General features: G+C 36.5%; 2 protein-coding genes and 1 long non-coding RNA gene across 5 annotated transcripts; 2 read left to right on the forward strand and 1 right to left on the reverse strand.

The window, feature by feature from the left end:
- Window positions 1–4,471: 4,471 nt before the first annotated feature.
- Window positions 4,472–13,529, reverse strand: LOC121985200. The gene is made up of 4 exons (XR_006113091.1): window positions 13,391–13,529; window positions 6,229–6,569; window positions 5,126–5,186; window positions 4,472–5,041 (listed from the first exon to the last, which is right to left on the reverse strand). It is a non-coding gene; the product is annotated as an uncharacterized LOC121985200 (long non-coding RNA).
- LOC121985198 (nucleolar protein dao-5-like) lies at window positions 6,468–14,408 on the forward strand. 2 transcript variants are annotated; one of them, XM_042538500.1, is made up of 5 exons: window positions 6,468–6,606; window positions 6,860–6,956; window positions 13,077–13,197; window positions 13,406–14,146; window positions 14,232–14,408. In XM_042538500.1, exons 2-5 carry the CDS (start codon window positions 6,910–6,912, stop codon window positions 14,406–14,408), a joined length of 1,086 nt encoding a protein of 361 aa, XP_042394434.1. In that variant the 5' UTR covers window positions 6,468–6,606; window positions 6,860–6,909. The 2 variants fall into 2 exon arrangements, with proteins under 2 accessions (XP_042394434.1, XP_042394435.1); XM_042538501.1 differs by having other exon boundaries at window positions 13,121–13,197.
- Window positions 14,409–14,732: 324 nt separating this feature from the next.
- Window positions 14,733–22,627, forward strand: LOC121985199 (ubiquitin-conjugating enzyme E2 28-like). 2 transcript variants are annotated; one of them, XM_042538504.1, is made up of 5 exons: window positions 14,733–14,897; window positions 15,832–15,908; window positions 16,549–16,676; window positions 19,350–19,454; window positions 22,305–22,627. In XM_042538504.1, the coding sequence occupies exons 2-5, from the start codon at window positions 15,839–15,841 to the stop codon at window positions 22,446–22,448; spliced, it is 447 nt and encodes a 148-aa protein (XP_042394438.1). In that variant the 5' UTR covers window positions 14,733–14,897; window positions 15,832–15,838; the 3' UTR covers window positions 22,449–22,627. The 2 variants fall into 2 exon arrangements, with proteins under 2 accessions (XP_042394438.1, XP_042394436.1); XM_042538502.1 differs by having other exon boundaries at window positions 14,747–14,911.
- The last annotated feature ends 2,551 nt before the right edge of the window (window positions 22,628–25,178 follow it).

Consider the following 25,178-nt stretch of genomic DNA (forward strand, 5'->3'; position numbering starts at 1 on the left):
CGCCTTTAGATTTTTTGTACTTCTTCTGGGTTGGTCTTTTGTCCTTGTCCTTATTCTTCAATTTTGAGCAGTTATCTTTAACATGTCATTCTTTATTGCAATGATAGCACCTCACTTTCCTTTTTCTTCTTTTAGTTTGAACTTTCTTACCATAAACATTGTTTCGTCATCATCAAGAGATGTTTCAAAATCTGGTTCGTCCATTTTTACCTTCAAGGCAATGTTGTGCTTCAACTCCTTTAAATATGTGCATCTAGACACATGAATTTCAAAAATAGAAAATAGTTCTTGTAATTACTTACCTCTAAATCTCTAGAGATGTAATATGCATCTACTAGAGTTAACTATTCAGGAGTTCTAGGATAAGCGCATACATTAGCAAATCTTAGTTGGAAATCTTTTCTCCAAGATTTGTGAGTTCGGTGACTAGCTCCTTTAGCTTGACGTGCAGTTGAGGAACTATTTCACCTTTCTTTAGTCGCAGATTCGTCAGTTGGTTCCGAAGTAGATCTCTCTTTGTAAGCTTGGCTTCGGATGATCCTTCGTGAAGCTCCAGGAATTTTCCTCATAGGTCTTTTACAAACTCGTAGATTCTGATTCGGTTTACCTCTTGTGGTAGCAGCGCGCTTAGCAGATGAAATTCTGCTTTTCCATTTGCCACAAATTTGGCTTGTTCCTTCTTCGTCCAGTGTTCTTCTTTCTTCAACTTATCGATGGGTACTGCAAAACCATTTTTTTTAAATTTAAAATATATTGAAATCGGTTTTAAAATATACCTCCATTTTTTTCTTTCAGTTTGCAAAGTCCCCTTCGAACTTCAGCGGGTAGATACTTGTTCCGACCATCATCTTTGCTTCAGTTGTCGGTTAGTCCTTTTGAGGTGACCTTGCTCTGATGATACCAATTGTAGGTCCCTTGCTATCGGTAAGAGGGGGTGAATTATCCTGCACAATATAAAACAACAATACCTTTTTCAAATAATCGAACTTAACACAATTACACACTTAATTAAACAGAATAATAGAATCAAAATAAGTATGAGACAAGCAAGGTTTTACTTGGTTGACAATCAAAGGATTACTACTCCAAGGAAAGTTGGCTCAATAAGAAAATCTCCTTCTAGAGCAAAATGTCGGAGGCGGAGAAGCCTCATACATGAAAATGAAACTCGAAAGTGAAGAACTAAATAGAATTTGAAGTACAGAGTGTGTTGATCGAAAAAGAAAAGACCAGGGCTCTATTTATAACCCACTGGTCGAAAACGATCGTTTGTTGATGTGACATGGTTCGGGCGCCCGGACCCTCTCCGGGTGCCCCCAGCGTGGCAAATTTTATAGTCACGCAAACAGCTACACAACGAGTGTGGGATAAAATTTTATCCTGGTTCAAGCGCCCAAACGCCCTTCCTCGACAAGGTGGGCGTTAAGGCACCCTTGGGATGACCTAGGGGGTCCAGGCGCTTGGACTTGGTGCAGGCGCCCAGACAGTCAACAAGATGTTGGCTGTCCGGTTTTGCTCCGATCCGGCTCCGCTCACTTGGATGATCTCGGGCATCGGAATATGATTCACCCGAACCTATTTTTCGGTCATCTCAAGCAATTTTCCGCTCTAGCTTCTAGTTCATCAGAAATGTCACACGCTTCTTTCTCATCTGCCAGCGTACTCTTCTGCAGCACCTCATCCTTTGGACGCACTGAGCCCGTTGACTCCTTCCTGTGTCGTCCTTTTCGCTAGCTGCGTCTTTCAGTTGACTTCCTATACTCCTAAGTTCCTGCACATTTGGACACAAGGTATCAAAAGATAACAAGACCTAACTTGAGTTGGTTGATCACATCAAAACTACCACGGGGTACTTACACTCCATAGCAATCTAGGGCTATGGTGTAGCGGTAAGACATTTAAGTTATCACCCAGACATCTACGATTAAAACCTAAGCTATGACGCATTTGCAGAAATTTTTCCTCCAAATGAAACACGCAACCAAGGGATGTTGGGTTTCTGGGCCGTCCGTCACGAGCACTTCTCGATTTATCCTATGGTCGATAGAAAAATTCTATAGAGTGGGACCGGTCACCTAGGGCTAGCTAGGTATATATTTTTTTTTTCCATAGCAAGCTGGTTTTGTGTATCTGGGAGCAGCTTTAACTCCTTTCCTATTAGACATCTTAGAACATCTAAACGGCATAAGAAGATCTATTTGTTTTAGAATGGGGAAATATACTCCATAACTCAAATATATAGGTTTTGTGTTGGAAAATTGATTTTCATAACTAATTTTTCGAGTATTTATCATTATTTGATACATACAAATTTGTTAAACGTGATGAAGTATTTTACTAGAAGATTGTTATAAGAATAATTATTCGAGAAATTCATGTGCATCTATTAGTAGTTTAGTGCAAACCAATATGTGATTGAATGAGAGCACTTCCAATGCGAGCGTGAAACACAAACTAAAGTCTAAACTCATGTGAAGAGAATAAAAAGAGCTCATGGGAATACATGGTTTTAAATGAACTGACGATACAATGAATAAGTTGATGTGACTGTAAGGTTGTAAACAAAATTTCATATTAAAAATACATAAGAAACATCATGGGTTTATAAGGGAAATATATCTTTATTGATATGAGGCTTTTTAGATAAAATCCAAAAATAAATTTATGAAGGTTTAAGCCTAAAGTGGATAATATTATATTATCATGGAGATATCTAAATTCCTTCGGTCCTAATATAAACTTGGGTTTGGTAAGAGTTTATTTATATTTAATTCAATACACACAAGATTAATTAAATAAATAATCTTGAATAACTCGTTAAACTAAACAAACAACTTTAAACACATATGTGTTTAACTCATCAATATTCGTAAACCATGTTCATTAATAAAATAAACAAATAATGAACCTCAATAATCAATCAAATAAGCAAAAATTTCAAACAAGTTTAAATTGAGAGCTCAATAATATTTAAACAAACCAAATTCAAGCTAAACTTGAATTGAGAGTTCGATAATATTTAAACTTGAACCAAGCTCAAGATCATAAAAAATAAATCAGGTCGGGCTTGAACAATCATTTTAAAAGCTTAGTTTATTTTAGGCTCGATTACTTTATCAAACAAGCTTGAACACTCCAAAACTTAACTCAGCTTGGCTTGTTTACAACCTTAACACACTAAGGAGATCTATAGCTACTGATGAAAAGTAGCAACCTCTCGTTATAATTCGTAGCTAAGTTGGAGCTTATGGCCCAGTGGCCATGATTTACCGTCAGGCTGTTAGTTCATGGACACAAGTTTGTCTGTGTTGGATATATGCGAATGGAGAGGAGGTGGAAGGAAAAAGAAGCTCCATTGTGAATGAGACTTTAGTCCCACATTGAGAGTTTCAAGGTATATTAGTTGGTTTATATTGATTCACATGCATTGATGATGTGAACAAATGCATGGGGAGAGTTTCTCTCATGCATGGGTGCGCAAGGGGGTGCAAATCTAGGACCCAAATTGCACTGAACCATGTTGACTCGTGTGTGAGCATGACTTATGAGTATCAAATGTCGGACCGATTGGAGCAAAATTTGCCTAAGTGGAACAACCACCTAGATTTTTTTTTGTTTGCTGCTTAAGAAGATAACGGAAGCATTAACCATGGTTAAATGTGATTTTGTAACCTTCCAGATAGTAATGGTCGCTCATTGATGGTCCCTGATTATCATTAATTCCTAGGTATTGAATGTCCATTACTCGACATTCAACGCAGGTGAGGGATGGTGCTCCTATATAAAGGGAGACCATAATCTTGAGCAAAAAAACATACATAGAAAGCTGAAGCTCACCATCTACATTCCTCCTCCTCCTCATTTGTCGTACTTATCTTGCTCGGCAGAATACCCGTGATAGCAGTTGAACACTTCTTAGTTCACCGTGACTATTAGTGCTTGGTGTGCATAACGGTTAACCATTGTATCTTGAGAAATAAACGACTCGAGAAAATCTCGAAGCACAACCGGAGGTGGGGCAAATATGTTTCAAGAAAACTGCGACCATCGTAGGCCTCGGTACACTCACCCGCTTGGTCGCTTTGTCCGCTTGGCTGCTCTACTCGCTCAGGTCGCTCTATCACTCCGGCTACCCTGCCTTCTACTGTAAGGCTGTACTACCTAGTCAGTTGATCGTCCAAATTAGCTGCTCTATTGCTCGAGCTACTCTGCCTTTAGGCAGCCCTGCCTTTCCCCACTCGACCGATATACTCGGTCGATTACTCTACCTAATCGATCACTCAAACTGATCTATTGCTCGACTGCACTACTCGCAGCTACTCTGCTCTACTCGGTCTAGTACTCATCCACTTATTCACTAACAGATTATCCGACTGTCTGTTCGTTCATGGTTATTGGTCCATAGTTTGCGAGCAATTTTTGTTGGGTAAGAGAGAAGATGGAAACTTATTCTTTCAAACAAATGAGAAAATGACTAAAATGATCATTTTTACATTAAGTAAACAAAGAAAATATAAGCTTCTTGGAGTTTGATGCAATGTTTGTGGATTTTTAATGTCGTTCAATGAAACTAAACTTTTTTAGTTCACTCCACTCGACTGGCTTGCCTAGTCCGTTCGGTTGGCCCACTCACCTTGTCCGCCCCATGAGCACATGGCGTTGGATCTTCAACTTCAAGACTCTGTTATTTCCATGTGGAGTGACAAGTCCATGCTCTGTTCCTTCCTGAGGAATTGATTTGACAAGGACTCCCGCATATGCCTTTGATTTCACTTTGTCTTCTTGCTTTTTAGAACTTGTAGAATTCAGTTCATTCAGAGAGATGAATGGCTTCCTCTGACCCACATTCATGAGCACATGAGGGTAGCCCCTTCTTGGCACCCATTTTCCACCCTATCAAATATAATGCACTGAAAAAGAACACAATAAATATGAACTTGAATTCTCAAGTAATTTATGACTATTAGATGGGAAAAATAATTCTCTGATCCCCATCTCATTAAGAAGGCTTCATCTGCTCCCTTATGACTTGTTCATATGCCTGCCGAAAGGTAGGTATCACATCCTATCAATGTGTTCCCACACTTAATGCAGAAAGAGACAAGAGTTTACTTAACGTCTTCACCTTGCATCCTAGCTCAACAGATCTTATTTCAGCTTTGCTCTAAAGCTTCACAATCATCATCCTGCCGAATGAAGAAAAAAAAAGGAAAAAAAAATCTGTAAGTTACATAATCAAGAATCACAGATTACTTAAAGGTGTGTGATGAGGAGATTGACAGTATTTGTTAGTAGCCATTTGACTTACTACAAGCATAACATATTATCAGAAGAATTTAATCAGTAGATCTGTAAAAGATTAATTTGCAGAAAACGGAGTAATTCTTGCAGGATCATGTGCAGTCGCAATAAGAACCACTTGCAAGCATTGATCGGCAACTATGGCATAATTGAGACTTGGCAACAAACTCTATTATGAAGCTCATCCTAAGGAGTGATCTTTCGGTATACGTTAACTGTTCTGTGGTGGACCAGCAGCCGTAAGTCCAGTTTGTATTAGCTTAATCATGCTGGAAGTCTAGCAGAATCCAAAGTTGAAATTGTTTTCACAAGATGAGGACATTTGAGAGTGGGAGACATGGCACATGAATCTGTCTGATGAACTAGATACTGCTTTATAATGCATAATGAATGGCTTTGAACCTCAGAATAATTGGTTGTCCTATTCTTTTACCCAAGGTTTTAAGATTGTGGCACAGTCTGATAATTCAACAGTGACATCAACTATGAATCATAATTTGACAAGTTATACAATCAAATAATTTGGAATTGTTTTAATATTAGTGTTCATCGGACAAAGCTCTCCCTAATTGAAACATTGATGGACATGTTCAACAATGTAAGCTACCTACAGAAATAAAATACAATAACCTTTTACATTCATGATTACAAACTAAGATAAAAACTTTCCTAGAATCTATATTTCATGATTGATAAATCACTGCTGCAGGGAAAAAAAAAGCTGCAAGGAATTTTTATTGAAGCATTGAGTACGACATAACAAGTTATAAACATTCTGCAAAATGGGTAAATGATGAGAAGAAGATTCATGGCTGGACTAAAAAAAAAATCCATCTAGTTTTCTTTGTAACTGGATCATGTAATTTGTAATTAATGATAACAACCCAGCAATGCTTCTGGTAAAACTTTTCAGATAGGTAGATATACCACTATATAAAGCAGCTGGCTGGAGAAATTGTAGCAGACATGCACTTTGATAGATTTCTTCTCATCCATTCAATGCCCGTCCCTTCCCTCCCTTACATTATCAGATCTGAAAAGCTTAAATTTGCATTATTTCGGTGCCCTCGGTACTAAGTGTCAGAAATGGAAGAATGAACGATCACATTCTAAGCGACAGTCAATCAAAAGTAAGGGAAGTGGATGCATAGGATTCAACATACCGTAGGAGAGAGGAGTGGGCAACAGCTTCTTTGAAGATTAGCCATCGGAGGACTATTGAAGGGAATGACAGCTTCGACTTCTTTTTGAGAATATGAAGTAACCAACTAGCAATTTCACATGATGGATGTGACCATTAAAATGGTAAGCATCAGAGTCTCATTTTTACTGATTCTTTGCTTTGATAATCTTTACTACAATTCAACTCTGGCCTAGAATGAACTGAATTGAATCACATCAAAGCTTTTATTTAAAGTTTTGTTCATTGTTTGATGTGTTCTATCTCTTATCATCAGCATCTTAGCAAAGTTTAGATGTTTAATTTGGTAGAGTACTAGTTTACCAAAAAAAAAAAAAAATCCTACAACTTTATTGACAAAGTCAATCTTGTTTGCAGTGTCAGTTGCTGAAGAAAGGACAGAACTGCAATCCTTAACAAAGATCAGAATGGATGATATTTTATCTGCAGAGGTTGGGAAGCATGATTATGATTGGTAACCTGCCATAACCTATACCTCCTTTCAATTTGTTTCTCCATCATACGTATTCCTGCTCCCCTAAAAAGCTTTACTTGCTTCCCACTGAACTACCATTTCACTCTATCAAAAGTCAGCCTGGAGTCAAGCATTACATCAACCTATGACTCATATCGCCCCTGCAAACCGAAGTTTGTGTCTAACCCAACAACTAGAAACAGAAGGCCTCAAAGTGATTAAAAAAGATGATACCCCTGCTTGGAGTTGGGACTCCTTACTGACATCGGGCATGGATTTAGTACATTTCAATTGGTCTATGAAGAGACATTTTAAATTTTAGAAACTTTACACCCTCATATTAAGTAACTAGGTAATTTTGGCACGAACTTGAGGGAATCAAATAGCCTGGCTGACAACAAGGCGAAGTTGAGATGATGATCCACACCACAACCTCTTTTGAGATTTATCATCCATAGAGCACTTTGAACCTCCTCAGTAACCTCATTACCCATTGTCATCATCGTCCACCTCAGTGTCAACCATCTCTGCTTCTAAAGCTTCAAGCGCAGATTTATTCTCTTCATCACCCAAGATAAACACTACATTGTTAACAAACTCTGGTATACCCCAATGAACCATCACAAGAACAGTGGAAAGTTCTAGGAATACCCCAATAGCTTAAGCTTCAAACAGACTCTAGTCATATTTACCTTCCCCATGTTAATTCACTCCATGCCCCTTTAAAGGAAGAATTCTTCTTATACTCTTCGATAACATAGGATTTGGCTCTTTCATTTATTTTTTCTTTAAAAATAGAAAAAACAAGATATTGGAGTGCCACAGACACCAATTATTATTCAAACTAGATTTTTTTATATATAAAAAAAAAAGCACTGTGTGAGATGATTGATAGCCAATCACCAATACAAGTAATTCTACTCTACTAATAGTCAAGACAGACAATAAAGAACCATTAGAAGAACATAAACAAGAAAATTAAACAGAGGTCAATTAACCAACAACATCTGGGTCTGAGTAATCGCTGATTTGGGGCAATATAAGTAACCAAAATATGCTTTCCAAAGAGCCATTGGTACATGGACATATGGGATAGTTAAAGACTCCAACCATCTTCTTAGCAGCTTCCTCAAATCAAAAGGAACCTCTCAAAGATTATTTCACCTCTCAAGTACCAAAGGCAATAAAGCCAGGCCTGCATTGGAGTGTTTGCAATGAAGGCTTTGTTGCTACCCAGTTCATCCATCCAGAATAGCCACAGAATGATCGAAGGAGAAACTCAGAATGCTTGAAATATCCCCATGATTAATCTCCAACCAACCAGTGAGACTGAACAATGAAACTTAAATGGGTGCATGATTCTAGTTCAACTAGAGACCTTGCAATGCCATGGTGTTTCATTGTATGCACACGTTCACTCTATTTTCAAAGCTCACCCTGACACTCAGTTCAACCAAGCATCTCCTAGTTCTTCTCATGGTGGGGAATGGCATGTTTGAACTTTTTTTCCCCTTCCATTTCTTTTATTTTCCTTTCCCTAACCAAGGGGTAAACACAACATATGTGTCTAACTTATTAGGTTCCTAAATATTGACAATATGCATAATCAATTAAACCTTTTAATCCCATAACATAACTCCTCTTCATGGTTTAGGTATACAAGTTTCAATGGGCCTCTAGCAATGTATCATGACTCTCCAATATCATAAAAGATTCTATTGACCCACAAAGCCTTTTAGAGGAGTACTTCCAGTATAATTTAGTACTTTTACATCATATATCGCTATGTAGCCTAAGACTTAAAATAATTTATATTCATTAGCCATGTATATGTATAATTGATATTTAATTTTCCCAAACAATCAACTAGATATCATGTGAATTAAGAAAAGGCAGCCCGGTGCACGAAGCTCCCGCCATGCGGGGTTCCGGGGAATGATCCATTGTACGCAGCCTTATCCTGCTTTTTGCAAGAGACTGTTTCCAGGATTCGAACCCGTGACCTTTTGATCACATGGCAACAACTTTACCGTTGCGCCAAGGCTCCCCTTCAACATGTGAATTAAGAACTCATTCTTAATTATCTTCGATACACTTTCTTTGAGAGATCATCCGTCAATGACCAGTGATATAGATATATACTCTTTTTACCCAATGTGATAGTGCTATGTTGACTGTGCATTCACATTCATAAGGCAATATATTAAATAAATATCATTCACACATCTCTTTTAGAGGACCACTACATAAGTATCAACAAAATTACTGTTTTTTCTCTGATTATTTCATCACTCTTGTTTAAATATCATCATACTTTTATGCATGAGATCACTTACTCTTATTCAGTGGAAAAAGTAAAGTGTATACTTTTCTTATTGCAATGTTGATGTCAAATCTTGGCGTTGCTATAATTAGAGATATTTAATAATATATTAGTGTATTAATATCGTCTCACATCCTAAGAATCAATCACTAATATAATATAACTCATACTATAGTATTATATAAACTTTAAAATAATTATTATATCATCCATGAAACTTACAAAATCTCTCATCCCTTGATGATACGTTTCTTGAGTTTCTTCTCAATAAGAGTTTTAAGACATTGAATATTAGCCAAGTTTCAAATTTTAGTCTTCCTAGGGATGTAAATGAACCAAACATTCGTGAGCAAACTTAGTGTTCAATTTAGTAAGCGTTTGTTTATTTTCATTCAATATATACAAGGACAATTGAATAAATAAGTTTGAACAATTCATTAAATGAACAAGTTTAAATACATATGTGTTTAGCTTATTAGTGTTCGTAACAAAGATTGTGTGTTGGATCGAGTCGCACATTCTTTTCAGTTTTTAAATGAAGGTACGCAACGGAAATTAAATAAGAAAAAAAGAATACCAGAAAACACGGTCAGTTTTACTTGGTTCGGAGCCTTCGGAGACTCCTACTCTAAGACCTAGGTCCTGCGGACCTATCGATGGGTAATCCACTAAAATACCTCTTCCGGTACCTTCGAAAGAGGGAATCGAGTACAAAGAATGTAGGACAAGTGTAACAGACTACACTTCCCTTTTTCAGTAATTAAATACAAAAATTGAACTTCGTTATCGACACTTAGGGATCGAAGTGAAAGCGCTCGTGTGTCGGTGTCAGTGTCGGTTTGCCGGCCGCGATCGGAAGTCCTCGGAGTAGTCGTCGGGTGCAGCAGCTTCACAGCAAAGTCATAGTAGGAAGTCAGAGCAGTCGGAATCTCGAATTGACGCTTAGTAGCTCGTATATGAGTTGTTGTGAGAAGCTTAATCGAGACTAGCTTATAAAGGTCATGGAAGGCACCTTCCATAGACATTGAAGGCGCCTCCAATGGATCAAATCTGATCCCGAAGTCTACTGAAGCTTATCGCTGAATCTGTCAACTTTTATCCTCTGGAAGTAGGGGTGGGCATAATTCGGTTCAAACCGGAAAAACCGACCGAACCGAAAATTTTCGATTTTTTTTTTCCGGTTTTTTCGGGGTTTCGCCCGGTTTTGGTTTAAGTTTTTAAAAATTCGGTTATTCGGTTCGGTTTCCGGTTTTGACTCCCAAAAAACCGAAAAAACCGAACCGACCATATTATACTTAAAACATTATTTTTATGGATATTGGATCATACAAGTGGATTAGTTTCTAATCATTTATAATATAATAGCATAATCAAATTATATATTTATATTTATTTATTGTTACCGGATAACAAAATTTTAGTATTACTTTAAATTCATAATTATTTTAATAAATTGATAGTTTTTCTTGGTCTCTAAACTAATATTTGTAGTAGCACAAAATCAATTTAATTCATTGTATAAACCGTATATAACCGACCGTATAAACCGGACCGTATTACAATAAAAACCGAACCGAACCGTAATAAAATGGTTTGGTTTTGGATCAAAAATCTTTAAAACCGAAACCGAAAAAATAAAACCGTAGTAAGGTAAAACCGGACCAAACCGGCCGATGCCCACCCCTATCTGGAAGGCGCCTTCAAGACATTGAAGGCGTCTTCCATGAACAGGCGAAGGCGCCTTCTAATGCTTGAAGGCGCCTTCGGGTACTGTTCATCCGAAGACTTTTTGCTCCTTTTGCCCTGCAAGTTGTGTTAGTCCAAAATTAAAACATCTAACCTGCAAAACAAGATTAGCGCAGTGATAATAAGTAGTAGTAATTAGCTCATGTCTTCCCAGGACTAGGAACTAGTCAAGGTCTCAGATTAGGGATCCAAAATGGACCTAATCTGGACTGATGCCTACTGTCCCTCAATCGAGACGCGTCCTCACTTAGTCACTCTCCTCCAGTGAATTTGTTGTTGGTTGACTAGCCTCTTGACCCACTAGGTCTTCATGCAGTTGTTCGGTCCGCAGACCCAACTAGACTTCTGCCAGTTGTCCGGTCCCGCGGACCCAACCGGACTTTCTGCCAGATATCCAGTCGGCCCGTTGACCTATCTTGGCTTTGCACCAGCTATCCGATCCCGTAGACCTAGCTGGATTTCCGCCTAGTGTCCGGTCCTTCGAACTCGTCAATTCCTGCACACTTGGTAATCCAATTAGATCACAAAACACCCAACTTAACTCACTTGTCATTCATCAAAACCTGAGTTAAACCGTTAGTGCAAACTGCACCAACATTGTGAATTATTCGTAAACAATGTTCATAAATAATATCCACGAATAAAACTTGTGAACCATGTTTATTATAAAACTCTTATCAATTCTATAAATAAAGAAAGAAGCTCTCAAAACTAACAAAGGAGTTTGTAACATCAAGTTCACTTACCAACTAAACATACTTAAAATTATAGAAATTTCAAGCAATCAAACAACCTTGAATTAAGAGTTCGATAACATCTAAAAAAACGAAGCTCAAAGCAAGCTCGAACCAAGCTCAATTTAACAAAAAACCAAGCTAAGCTTGAATAATCATCACAACAATTTAGTTAATTTTAGGCTTGGCTTACCTTGGCTAAATTACCGTACCAAACAATCTTGAACAATACAAAGCTTAGTTCGACTTGGCTCATTTACAACACAACCTTCTTATTTTAAGATGATGGTTGTTATACTTGAAAGATGTTTGTCGATAAACCATAAGCATGCAAGCAAGACACTATTATCTTAAAGAGAGAGTCTCACTTTTCCTCAATCTTTCGACTAACTTTAATGAGTGGGTCGATTACCTAAAGTGGTACATCAATGAAGTCCAACAACTAATCGAAAATGGCTAACTAAAAAGGATGCATCAACTATCCAAAGAGATGTATAGACTAAGTCTGATAACTACGCATAGAAGATGACTAACCCGAAAGGTGACTCGACTACTCGAAGGGGTGTGTCTATCTGAAGGGACCACCCAAAGGAATGCACCAATAAATTCAAAAGTTGTGGTCCTTGTTGGCAACTCGTCAATCGCTATGTCGAGCCACTAATATATCACAAGTTCACGACTCAAAGGAGAAAAGCTACATAGTGATAACAATACATACACACCCCAACTAACTTCATATACTTTTTAGAAACTTTCATAATTGACTTGGATTGGTTGTGTGCCACCATTTTGCTCATCCCTAGTGTATTAAGGGGCTACAAAATTCCATGATGCTATTTTGCTTTGGCTATTTATTCTCTTACAAAATAAAATACATTCTACAATAGTCTAGCTTGATCATTGGAAAGGACTATCTGAGCTTCTTTCACTCCTTGCAAGTTGGGATGGAACAACTCGTTGGAAAAACTGGTCTAACCTTCCTAGACCACTAGAAAGAAACACTCGCCCGACCTTTCCATATAACTCAAAGTAAAATCTTTCTTCTTATTGTAAAATCTACTCAGGTTTTCTACTATTACTATAAATTTTACTCAATCATGTTAATGAATAATTTAAACCTGTTTATAATAGTATGAGAATACAGCAATGATTTTTTTTTTCAAACTTAAATCCGTATTTACCTTCTGAAACATACATGCAAAGCAAAAGTCTTTTTGATTCTCTTCTTAAAACTTCTCAGCTGAATCAATTTTCTACACTCATTTGGAACAATGGAAGATAATAGATAATGTTTGAGCTAAGCTTTCATGTTGATAGGCTTCTCATTCCTCCTGAAATCTCTCCCTTTTCCTTCTCCGAAGCTCGTGACGGTCAAACACTTAAAGCAGCACCAAAGAACAAATCAAATGCTAGATCAGTTACGGGAAAAGCTTCAAGGGTGAGTGAACTGAACCTCTTTACTCTCTTCAGAGTTAAAGAATCATCTTAAATTCACTCTGCGTTCTATCAATGATTAACAACAAAAACAAATTTAAACCTATAACCAAAGCAAATTCATGTTCGTATCCAACTTTTATAGAATCAGCGCTAGAAAAACCAAATTTGTATAGTGTGTTTTAGTTTGAGAATACCTCTTTTGTTTGCAGTTTTCGGTGTCTCAATCAGAGAAGAATACTTCCGCTAAGCCTACCAGAAGCAGCTCCACAGCTACGTCTGCTTTATCAACTGCTCTCTCATCTTCCACATGCCTCTCAAACAGCAGCAGGACAGCGATTCTCAACACCAGCACCGCCTCCGTCACCTCCAAACCTTCTTTCTCCGGCAATCGTTCCACTGCAATCTCACGGCATTCGGCCCCCGCAAAGAGTCGACCCAATCTGCCTTCTAATCCAGATAAACCAAAGCAACCACAGAACTCAAGGCCTTGCACACCATCTGCTCGACCGAGTTCCCGTTCCTCAACTCCAGCCCGTCGCGCAACAACAGAAGCATCACCTCGGGCCTTGACCCGATCGGCCTCCGTCGGCCATGCTCCTCCCGCAAATCGCCAAAACAGCGGCAGCGCGAACCGTCCGAGCTCCCCGGCGCCGCGAGAGCGGCCTCAAGTGCAGGCGCCTGCTTTGCAACGACGGGGAACGGCGTCGGTGGCTCGCGCCGGTTCGAACCCAGAGATGAACTCGATCAAGCAATCTTCCTCGCCGATCGTGGTCGGAGGGAGGCTTCAAGAGAACCCGCCGAGTGCTAGGTCGAACGGCAAGGCGAACGAGGGGAAGGCGGCCGTGAACAGGAGGCCAATGTCGGCAGAGCCTGCGAGCCGGAGGCCCATCAATCCATCTTCGCCAACAGAGAACACCGGATCCGCAGTCCGTAAGCCCACCAAGCATACGGTAGTAGTAACCTGCAATCCCCAACAATTTCATTACCACAAAAAGATGAGATTTTTTTAAGCGAAATCTTCCGACTTCGTTCCAGGAGATCAAGCAAAGCACGGCTGGCAATCCGGCGATCTCGCTCTTCCCTCAAAGCATTCGCTCCGCCGCCCAAAAGAATCGATCCTATCGTTTATCGGAGACGGAAATTTCAGCTCCAGCTCCTGGGAAAGTAACTCCTCGTCACGTCGATAACAATGGAGTAGCAGTTGCATTGTAGTAAGCTCAGATCGATGATGACAATGGCAGTAAAGGAACTATTCACAACAGCTGCACTGGAGATCGAAGCGCCTAGCTGGGATCGTGCTCTAAGAACAGAAATATATATCGTCATTGCCCGCAGTTCTTTTATCTAAGTGTATTTGTGCAATTTCATTGAAAAAGTTATGATCACGAATGGCATATCTATGATTTGTGAAACTAATTATTATTATTATTTATTTATTTATTTAATTTTTGCTAAACTTTCCATTTTAAGCAAAGTAAACGCAGAGCATCGACACTGTTTCCTTATCTATATATAACTCTCCTTGGCCAACTTTTCTTCACTCGACAAAGCCAAAAGAGGAAATGGATGGTTTCTTGTCCGCATAGTTCACCACCTTACAGAAGCCCCCGTCGTCGCTCGGCTCTTTCTATTATTGTCCTTCTCCTCCAGAGTTAAGAGGAATACAGCGCTCGATCTAATCGTTCTCTTCGGCGACGATAGGTTTGATCTTCGCGGTTAGGGTTTCTTCCCCCCCTCCTCCTCCTCCTCCTCCTCCTCCTCCTCCTTTGGATTTGATCATTGCACCTTAGTGAATGGGTCACGTCTTCCTTTTCTTTATTTTGGTTGTTCTGTACGCCTTAATGGTTCTGATTTTGTGAGATTTCTTATTTTTCTGTTTTCCGATCGAGACGTATGTTGCACGTAGAATTTAGGGTTTGTCGTATTTCGAGGGTTGTGGACCTATAATAGCCGAATACTTTGCTATTATTCGGCTAAGACTTTATCATATTTTTCCTTTTCTTCGATCGTCATTGATAGACAGAGATCGTGCGTTATCGTTGATGGATGAAGATGTCTACTTTTTGCAATCTATACTATACGCGTTTTGATGTGCAGATGGCTTCTTATGTTTTCATGTTCTAAGATTTTGTAACTTTTTCTCTCCCTATATTATTGTTATTATTCTTTCCAACAATAAACCAGTTAAAACCTTAAAAATGTCAACTCAAAAAGCGAGAGTTTTATCAGCAAATTTTATAGATTGTTCTTGACAAAGTAGATGACAATTGCTCCTTTGTTTAATATGACTCACATATGGACCATATGGTTTCTGTTGAAGTACTTTTTTTTTGTGGGCCTTATTGCAGGTTTCAATCCAACGATTCCATGTTTAGGTTACTCCATGAAGTAATGTTATAACTGTTCCTGAAAAATATATGTACCCTTTTATGTTCTACCTATTGCTGTTGTTGGTTTGGATTTTTATAATATTATATTTAACAAAGGACAGTCACAATGCACAATGGTTGTCTTCTTTGCATGACAATGGAGTTACTTTTGTGATCTAAATCTTAGGAAATCAAACATTTAGACTCAAAACAGATCATGTGATTCTAATTTTATATGTATTTTCATTTAAAAATTTGATTTTTAGGTTAAAGATGGCATCAAGGCGCATTTTGAAAGAACTGAAGGATTTACAGAAGGATCCTCCTGTCTCTTGCAGTGCAGGTACAACAGACTGGCCTCTTTCATATACATGCACATTGTTTTGATTTACAGAAGGATCCTCCTGTCTTTCATATGCAGTGCAGGTACACCTATGTTTTTCTTGTTTTCCTTTCTGATGGATTAATCTGTAGAATGATTTTTTTCCCCATATTTTTAGTAAGTCAACATTTTGAAATAAATCATTATGTTTTGGAGGACCAAGTGACTAATATGATTGCATTCGCTACAGAGATTAAAAAGTAGTAACAAATAATGAAAAATATGTACGCATAGTGATTAGATAACTATAGATAGCACAAAGACTGAACTCTTACTGGAAGAACATGTTTTGTTGCACTAAGAATTGAAGTTGAACTGTAGGCTAAGAAATGTTTATCACTACTCTGAAAGCTTAAAGATTTTAGAATTGCTGCAAAATGCAGGTATCTTAAGGAATATTTATATTTCTCATGTGTGTTTGTTTAGCACCCATGATATTTGTTGGCTGGAAGATGCTAGAGAGTGTTAACAATAATGTGCATATTGAGATACATAAATTTAGTAAATGCGTACATAATTGCAGAAGTCCATGATATATTACTATGCCCAACTTGTTAATGTGATCTCAAATTTTCAACAACACTGAGATAACTTTGTGCAGGTCCTGTTGGGGAAGATATGTTCCACTGGCAAGCTACTATTATGGGTCCGTCTGATAGTCCATATTCTGGAGGCATTTTCATAGTGAATATTCACTTTCCTCCAGATTACCCTTTCAAACCACCAAAGGTAATATTCTCCTTATGTATGCCTATAATATTTTTGCAATTATGTACAATGACTTCCCTTTGTTTCACTCCTCTAATATTGAAAATTTTCTACAACCCTTCCTTCATGCTTCATGTTCCTCAAGACATAGCACTAGACTCAGAACTCAAAGTTCTTTTTTATGACCGGCATCACTTATAATTTACCAGCGTCCTACTCACTAACTTTGGATTTAGTTTGTACACAATTATTTTAAACCTGATTTTCAAATTTCCAAAAAATTTTTATAAGAAATTATTTCTTAGAAATCAAATTTTAGCCATAATAGGGCAATTGTAGCTCCAGTTTATGAGAGCATCCACAATAGAACTAAATATTTCTCCCAAATATTTGTGGTCCCCCCGTGTCGATATCATCCATCAAATATCTCACTCCTCAAATATCCCAAATCCCACAAGCAAATATCCTCTCAACCAAATATTTATGGATCCTACCTACCAAATATCTCACTATCAAATATCTCAAATTCCACAATCAAATATCTAATCAACCAAATATTTATGGGTTCCACTATCATTTTATTAATTTACATCTAATTTTATATTTAAATAAAATTAATTGTACTTAGCAATTTTTAATTTAATATATTTCATCGATATTTTCATAAACATTTTTTACTTAATATTTATTTATATTTTGATAATTATTAAATTAAAAAAAAATCACAACAACAACTGCAGCAGCAGCAGTGGGCCCTCCCACTGCCTACTGCAGCAGCTTCTTTAGTTTTTTTTTTTAATTACAAGCCACGGTGGAGAGAAATCACCGGGCATAGAATTTTGCCTGGTGATTTCTCAATGTCCCCATCACCTATGCTCACAATGGGGGATATTTGGAGAAATATCCCCTCCAAATATCTCCCATTGTGGATGCTCTAAAGGTCATGTGAGATTGGAGAATAAAAATCTGCATGAAGTTGCCAAGTCAAATTTGACTAATAGATCAAAGAACAGGTAGCAAGGGCCTTATTACCTAATCCATCTTATGTTGCATTCATTTGAATTTTGAACATCCTACTTACTGGTGTAAACCAGCAGTTGGAATCATTTTTCACATTTCTCCAATTGCAGAATTGGGTTTTCCGTCACCGCACCTTTAGTTTTTCAGTTTTCAGGTTCCTTAAGAATTAGGTCCTTTTCATGCTCTGATTAACTGATTTTATATCTATAGGTGTGGTGATAGGTATGTTGATGCACCTTAGATATGTCAAAATTAGGATCATCTTGTTTAAACAACTGAAAGACTCAACTTTATTTGCATTGTACTTTCAGAAGTCTTATGCAGATCTGGTCCTGATTATATATTTTTTATATGGTATTGGATTGTAGTCCAGATTCAAATCTTAACCACAGAGAGTGTTCAAGGCCCTTTCACTATGTACCTTTTACTTTTGCGAGCATCAGGAAAATTGTGTATGTGGTTTAACCTTCATGCTTACTCAGTCACTCAATGAGTGGAAATCATTGATGATATTATATTTGATACGATTGAAAATACAGACTATAGAGCATGAATATGACTGTGTTGTGTTATTGAATAGATTGGTTTTAGCTAATTGGCAAGTGTTATTTGTTCATATCTGTTGGGTTCTCATAGGCAGATATGTTATGGTTGTTGCAGTATAAGAATTAGTAATAATTCCTGTTTGTTCTAAATAGAGAACATGTGTAATTAGCATGGATCACTAATATAACTTCTTTGTTCTTAAAGTGTAGCTTTAAGAAGTGATTTGATGAGACAAAATAGATTGAGATTGTATGGCATTTCAACAACCAATGGATTTTATAGTTAGGCTAATCAAATCAATTGGAGTAGAAGGTGTGAGAATTAGTGAGACCAAAGAAAAACTAAGTTAATGTAATAAAAAATTATTTAATTGATTTAAATAACTAATGAAAGAATCTCACAGAATTAAATAGAGGATAAGATTCATATAGTCAATCCCAAGTAGTTGAGACTTGCACACTATTGATCACATGATTCTGGTCACGTGCCGTAGGGACATTCCAGCTGAAGTTTTTTTCAATCAGAACCTCACTGCAGATAACTACAAATACAAATATCATGTGCTTTATCTGCCTTTCCAGTGTTTAAGGAAACATGATAGTTTGACTTTCGCCAGTAGATCTGAAGCCATGGCATTTAGGGATCTTTATTCTGAGCATGCACTTATTGTATTGTTGAGAAAGCAGTGATATGGCCATGGTGCCATATGTGATTTCATCTAATGGTATTTTTGTAATTGTAATTCTGTGTTGCCCTTCAATTTGGGAAGGGAAAAAAAACCTTTATATCCATCCTTTCTGGCATAGTTCTTATGCAGTTTAGAGAGCAGAATGGCTCTCGTAACATACCAAATTCTTCACTTTTGAATGCAAATGTGGTTGAACTAGAGTGTTTATCCTTCTACACCAACAAATAAACATCTTTGGTCAATACATTTCATCTCCGCTGTTCACCCTTTGAAGGTGAAGAATAAACTTTGTATTCCATATGGTATGTGTAAAAAGTGCCCCAGGCATACTAGATCCCCAACTGACTGTAAATGTTGTCAGATCAGATGTAGGATGGAAATTAATATCTATTATCCTTGATTTTTAAGTGCAAAACTTTCCTTGTTGGATCATATATTAGGTTTCATTCAAGACAAAAGTCTTCCATCCCAACATCAACAGCAATGGAAGCATCTGTTTAGACATCCTGAAGGAGCAATGGAGCCCTGCTTTGACCATTTCAAAGGTACAATTTTGTTACTTTCATTACAAGTCAGTTTTTTTTTCTTCAAGTACATTTGATTTTCTCAAGGAAAGTTGTTCTGGATAGTGGATATAATGAGATTGCAAAACGGTGCAAGCTCTTGATGTCAGTAAGTATTATTAGATTTTTTTTTCCTTTTTTTTCCCCATATATGCTTTAGTTCTAGTATGGTATAAGGAAGAGGATTGTAGTTTTTCATGTCTGCATACTAGGCAATGCTTCTCCAGGGAAGATATAGTATTAAAGTTTATAGAAATATTATAGTCTGAACTTTTCTTTAGATAAGAGGTAATCACTATCTATTCTTGGCATCAGATGACTTTGTTTCGGGTGAAGTATTTAAATCTTCACACATTGCATCATTGCTTAGCAAAACTACACTTGTTTAGATTCAATCAGATATAGAATAGAATGAAATAAATTCGCCTACATGGATGGATTCATAAGTTCAGTTGGTGATTTTTCTTTTTCCAGATAATTTTATCAAGCTTCTGTTTACAGTTTAAGTCAATAACTGTGTCAAAGCATTACATAGATCAAACTGTATATTTCCTACTTTCATGAATCATAGCTAAAAAAAAGGGCAGCCCAGTATATTGCACGCACTTCTACTGATTTTGACGTGTCAAAACATAAATAAATAAATAAATTTCATTGGTCAGGATAGTAGAAGTGATGTTCTAGCCAAATAAATAAATAAATTTACTGCTTAAATAAAACTGATTTAAAGGGCAAATGTGGATTCCTATAGGTACACAGAGATCAATTGATACACAGTTGCATTCATCGTAACAAATCACTTACCAAGTTCATTAGCCTTTTTATCAATCACTACAGTCACTATAACTAATTTTATCTCAAAACTAATGTCTATATATGCATCGAAATGTCGTACTAAAGTTGAACAATACCCTGTCATGATTGCCTCTCAAAATTCCTTAGTTTTGGTTTAGGTAAAATTTCACATAATAATTGGTTTTAGAAGTGCATCATAATCATCTCAAAGTAAGGGGGCGTTTGGTTCTTTCCTAGGAATAGGAATCGGAATGGGAATCATTGTATTATGGAATGGGAATGGGTATGAGCATGAATATCACTCTTAAAAGCAATGTTTGGTTAGTTGTATATCTTCTATCGGAATAAATCAAAGTTTCCTTTTTTACCCTTAAAGGAAAATAAAAGAAAAAATTATATGTGAGAGAAAGATGAATGTGAGAGAAAAATATGATGAAAGAGAATGATGAGAGAGAAGGTATTATGAGAGAGAAAGTGTGATAAGAAAGAATGAAGAGAGAGAAAGTGTGATGAGAGAAAATGAAAAAAGAGAGTGTGATTGGAGAGAGCATGATGAGAGAAAATATGATGTGAGAGAAAGTATGATAGGAGAGGATGAAGAGAGAGAAAATATAGTGAGAAAAAAATGAGGAGTGTGTCATGAGAGAGATTGAGGAGAGAGAAAGTATGGTGAGAGAAAAAGAGAACAGTGAATATGATGGGAGAGATTGAGGAGAGAGAAAGTATGATGAGAGAGAAAGTGTGTTGAGGAAAAAAGGAGTAAGTGTGATAAGAGAGATTGAGGAGAGAGAAAGTATGATGAGAGAGACAGTGTGTTGAGGAAAAAAGGAGTAAGTGTGATAAGAGAGATTGAGGAGAGAGAAAGTATGATGAGAGAGACAGTGTGTTGAGGAAAAAAGGAGTAAGTGTGATAAGAGAGATTGAGGAGAGAGAAAGTATGATGAAAGAGACAGTGTGTTGAGGAAAAAATGAGGAAGTGTGATAAGAGAGATTGAGGAGAGAGAAAGCATGATGAGAGAGAAAGTGTGATGAGGAAAAAAGGAGGAAGTGTGATAAGAGAGATTGAGGAGAGAGAAAACATGATGAGAGAGAAAGTGTGATGAGGAAAAAAAAAAGGAAGAGAATGCGATGGAAGAGATTGAGGAGAGAGAAAGTATGATGAGAGAGAAAGTGTAATGAGAAAAAAGAGGAAAGAGAGTGTGATAGGAGAGATTAAGGAGAGAGAAAGTGTGTGATAAAATGATGAGAGAGAAAATATAATGAAAGAGAATAAGTAGAGATAAGTGATATGAAAGAAAAAATAAATAAATATATTTTGATATTTGATATTAATGGAGAAAATTTTAGTTTTAAGTCAAGGGTATTTTTGGAATAAGGGAATATTTTGATTGATGAAAATAGGGTAATGGCTCATTGAAGGGGGGTACATGGGAATGAGTTATTACCCAATTTCAAGGATTCATTCCCTTATTTGTATTCCTATTCCTATAATCCAAACATTAACAATGAGAATCAATGATTCTCATTCCCATTCCCCACTCCTATTACCCTAAACCAAACGTCCCCTAAATGTTTTCATGTGAGAATATTACTCCCATAAAATTTGGTTTAAATGCTGTTTAAAAATAGTTTTTTTTTTTCAGAAATCCTTAAGATTTCTGTGGCAGTTCTAAATCACCGTGTTTAACTCGCCATCAATCTAAAGACGGCAAAGTGTTATGTGCCTCATAGTTAATTGCAAAACACAAGGCATAAATTGTATTTGTGGCACACATACTACAACAGCATGCATTTTCATGTGCCATTTCTTTCTAACTGGAAACTGACGTAGGCCTAAAGTTTGTTAGCACCTTTGTTTCTGAAGATTTTAACGCGATTAGAGAAAGATCAGGTATGTTCGCTTGGAGTGCCTAGTTGGTGTTTCAGTCGGTCACAGGGACAGAGGGGTAGAAGTAGAGTTCAAGAAGTAGTATTAGTGATCTGTACTTTTTTCTATGATTTGTTTGTGACATGGTCAGTATGTTGTTTGTTGATCAGGTGCTGTTGTCAATCTGCTCTTTGTTGACGGATCCAAATCCTGATGACCCTCTTGTTCCGGAGATTGCTCATATGTACAAGACTGACCTAGCCAAGTATGACGCAACAGCCCGTAGCTGGACCCAGAAATATGCAATAAACTGAAGTGAATTCGTTCTTAATCTTAAGTTTGATCTATTAAATGCAATATTTGGAACGTTATTGGATCGTGTCAAACACTTAATATTGTTCTTTCTTTGCTCTTTAATTTTCTTGGCTGGTCGTTATGTTAATTTTTATACAGAAGCAGATGATACTTGGAATGCACCCAATGGTAGTTATCACTGATTTCTCATTAAGTATAAAGCTAACCACCGAGTTATTATTGCTTCTAAAATATTAGTGAATTTTGATCAATATATATATAGACTCGCTTCCACGCTTGCGATGCGTGATTGAGTGAGTCAGGTAGACTTAACTCCGGTTTGGAACTGACAGTTTGGGATTGCTGTTTTGATATTTTTGGAGTCCACACCCTAGAACATCTCCAATGTAAACTTTTTAAAAGATTTGTAAAGTAAAAAAAAGCTCAACAAAATTTTTTTAATAAATGTGGAGATTCGGTTTGATTTTTCAAATTTATTTTTTTCGTTTAAAGATGGAGTCATTAATAAAAAATAATATTATATGTTTGACTTTTTAAAATCATTAATATTTTATATAATAGTTAAATTATTTAATTTTTTTTAAAATAAATATATTTGATAAGTTAAAAAAATATAAATGACTATAATTAAATTAAAATTCAATATTTAATTAAATATTAAATAAAAATTATAAATTAAATTAAAAATCATAAGTTCATTAATTTATTAATTAAAAATTAAAATAAATTAAATTAAAGATGAGAATTAATTAAAATATTAAATAAAAATTATATAGGGATATTAAATGAAAAATAATAAATAAATATATGTGATATATAATGTAGGATTCATAAAAAAATGTATGGAGGTTTTTTTTATTGTGGAGAGAATAGTAGATTTTTTTTACTTTTGATGCGGCATTGATGTGGCATATTGGAAACTAAAAAAAAAAACTTATGGAGAGTTTTAACTTTTGGAGATGTCCTTCAGGCATCCACAGTGGTTAGAACCCATTGTGAGCTCCTTCGTTGCTACGTCTACGCCACATCAAAAGTTAAAAACCTCATACCTCTTTCCACTATAAAAAATCTCTCAACAACTACCTCATGGGTCCCACACTTTTCATTATATATAATTCTCATTTCTCCTTCATATTTTACATTATACACCATTAATTTTTTATAAAATTTAAATTTATAAATTGCTAACATGAAACAACATTAATAATTAAAAAAATACATAAATATTATAGTGCATCAAATAAAAAGACATAAATTATAATAATATATAAAAATAAACGTAAACTCATCTGCACCAAGCCATGTCTTTAATTTTTTCCACCATTTTTTCATGTAAATAAAGTTATCCTGGTGTCATCTCACTAGTATCCTTCATAAGAATTTCATAATCTTTATGAAAGATCTCGGCTTCCCACAAAGCCATTTTTTAGATTTGATATTCGTTAATATCTTGTCATTCTTTGTCGATGCTATGTTCCATTGTGTCGCCCTCTCTGGCTTTAGATTTGCCCTTTCTCTTCGTTGCCTTTTGCCCTATAGGACGAATGCGGACTTCAGAGTCATCTAAATTAATACTTGTATCTGGATTTGATGTTGAAGTGTTTCTCCCTGATTCAGATGTCCTTGCCTTCTTGTTAGAGTAATGAGCAACTGATCGTGGAGTATATTTTTCATATTCTTTGAGAACCCTCCACACATGCATATACTTAAAATCCTTGCCTTTGTTGTTGGCTTTCCACATATTCAATGCATTCTCCAACACATTCTCGTCACTCCAACTGCTTTGGCGATGAGTATAAAAATTATTATAAGTTGCAGAAAATTCATTTATCATCGGTGCAAACCTATAATAATGTAATTTCAGCCTCTAATAACTTCTCGTCATAGATCCAGTGGACGATGTTTGTTGTAGTAATCAGTTATACGTTTCCAAAAAGCTTGAACCTTCTTGTCATTACCAATGATTGCATCAGTGCTTATAGTTGCCCATGACTTCGCAAGGACCACATCTTCATCGAGAGACCAAAATCTCCGTTTCGATTCATTTTCCTCCAGCTCAATTTCACGCTCCTCTTGTGATGAGTGTGATGGCAACTGAGTTGCAGGAACAGATGATGGTGTTAGAGATTCTTTGTCGCTGATAGATGGATCAATAGTTGCCCTTCTTGATTCATTCGAATGTATGACAGATGGTTGAGTAGGAGAAAATACGTAAGGATAAGGCATCCCAAGTTGGCTACCCATTGCTAACCAATCTTGGGATGGATACATACCAAATGGAGTTGGGGCGCGTTACTTGGATTCCACATCTGCAAAAAATTTTAAGAACTTTGGGAATTTGGAAAATTTAGAGAATATTGTGGAACATATAAAATATTTTGAACATTTAGAGGATATTGTGGGGGAGAGAAAATATGAGGATATTGGATATTTGGAGGAGTGTGAATATTTTGAGAAGATATATTTCCTTCCTTATTTGAATAATTCAAAAGATTTGTAAAGAAAGTATTGAGATTTTCATCCATCTCGAATACAAATAGGGAATGAAAGGAAGAAATGAGTTGAGAGCAAAGATAGCAATGGAATGAATGAAATAGATCTCATATTTATAGATTCTTTTTATATATTAAATAATTAAATTAAAACGTTGAACAACGGTTAAAAATTAGCTGTTGTTCAATGACATGCAACCTGTAAATTAGTCGTTGCTCTCTTGTTTTTTTTTAAAT

Source organism: Zingiber officinale, chromosome 5B (genome assembly GCF_018446385.1).
Source record: "Zingiber officinale cultivar Zhangliang chromosome 5B, Zo_v1.1, whole genome shotgun sequence".
NCBI lineage: Eukaryota > Viridiplantae > Streptophyta > Magnoliopsida > Zingiberales > Zingiberaceae > Zingiber > Zingiber officinale.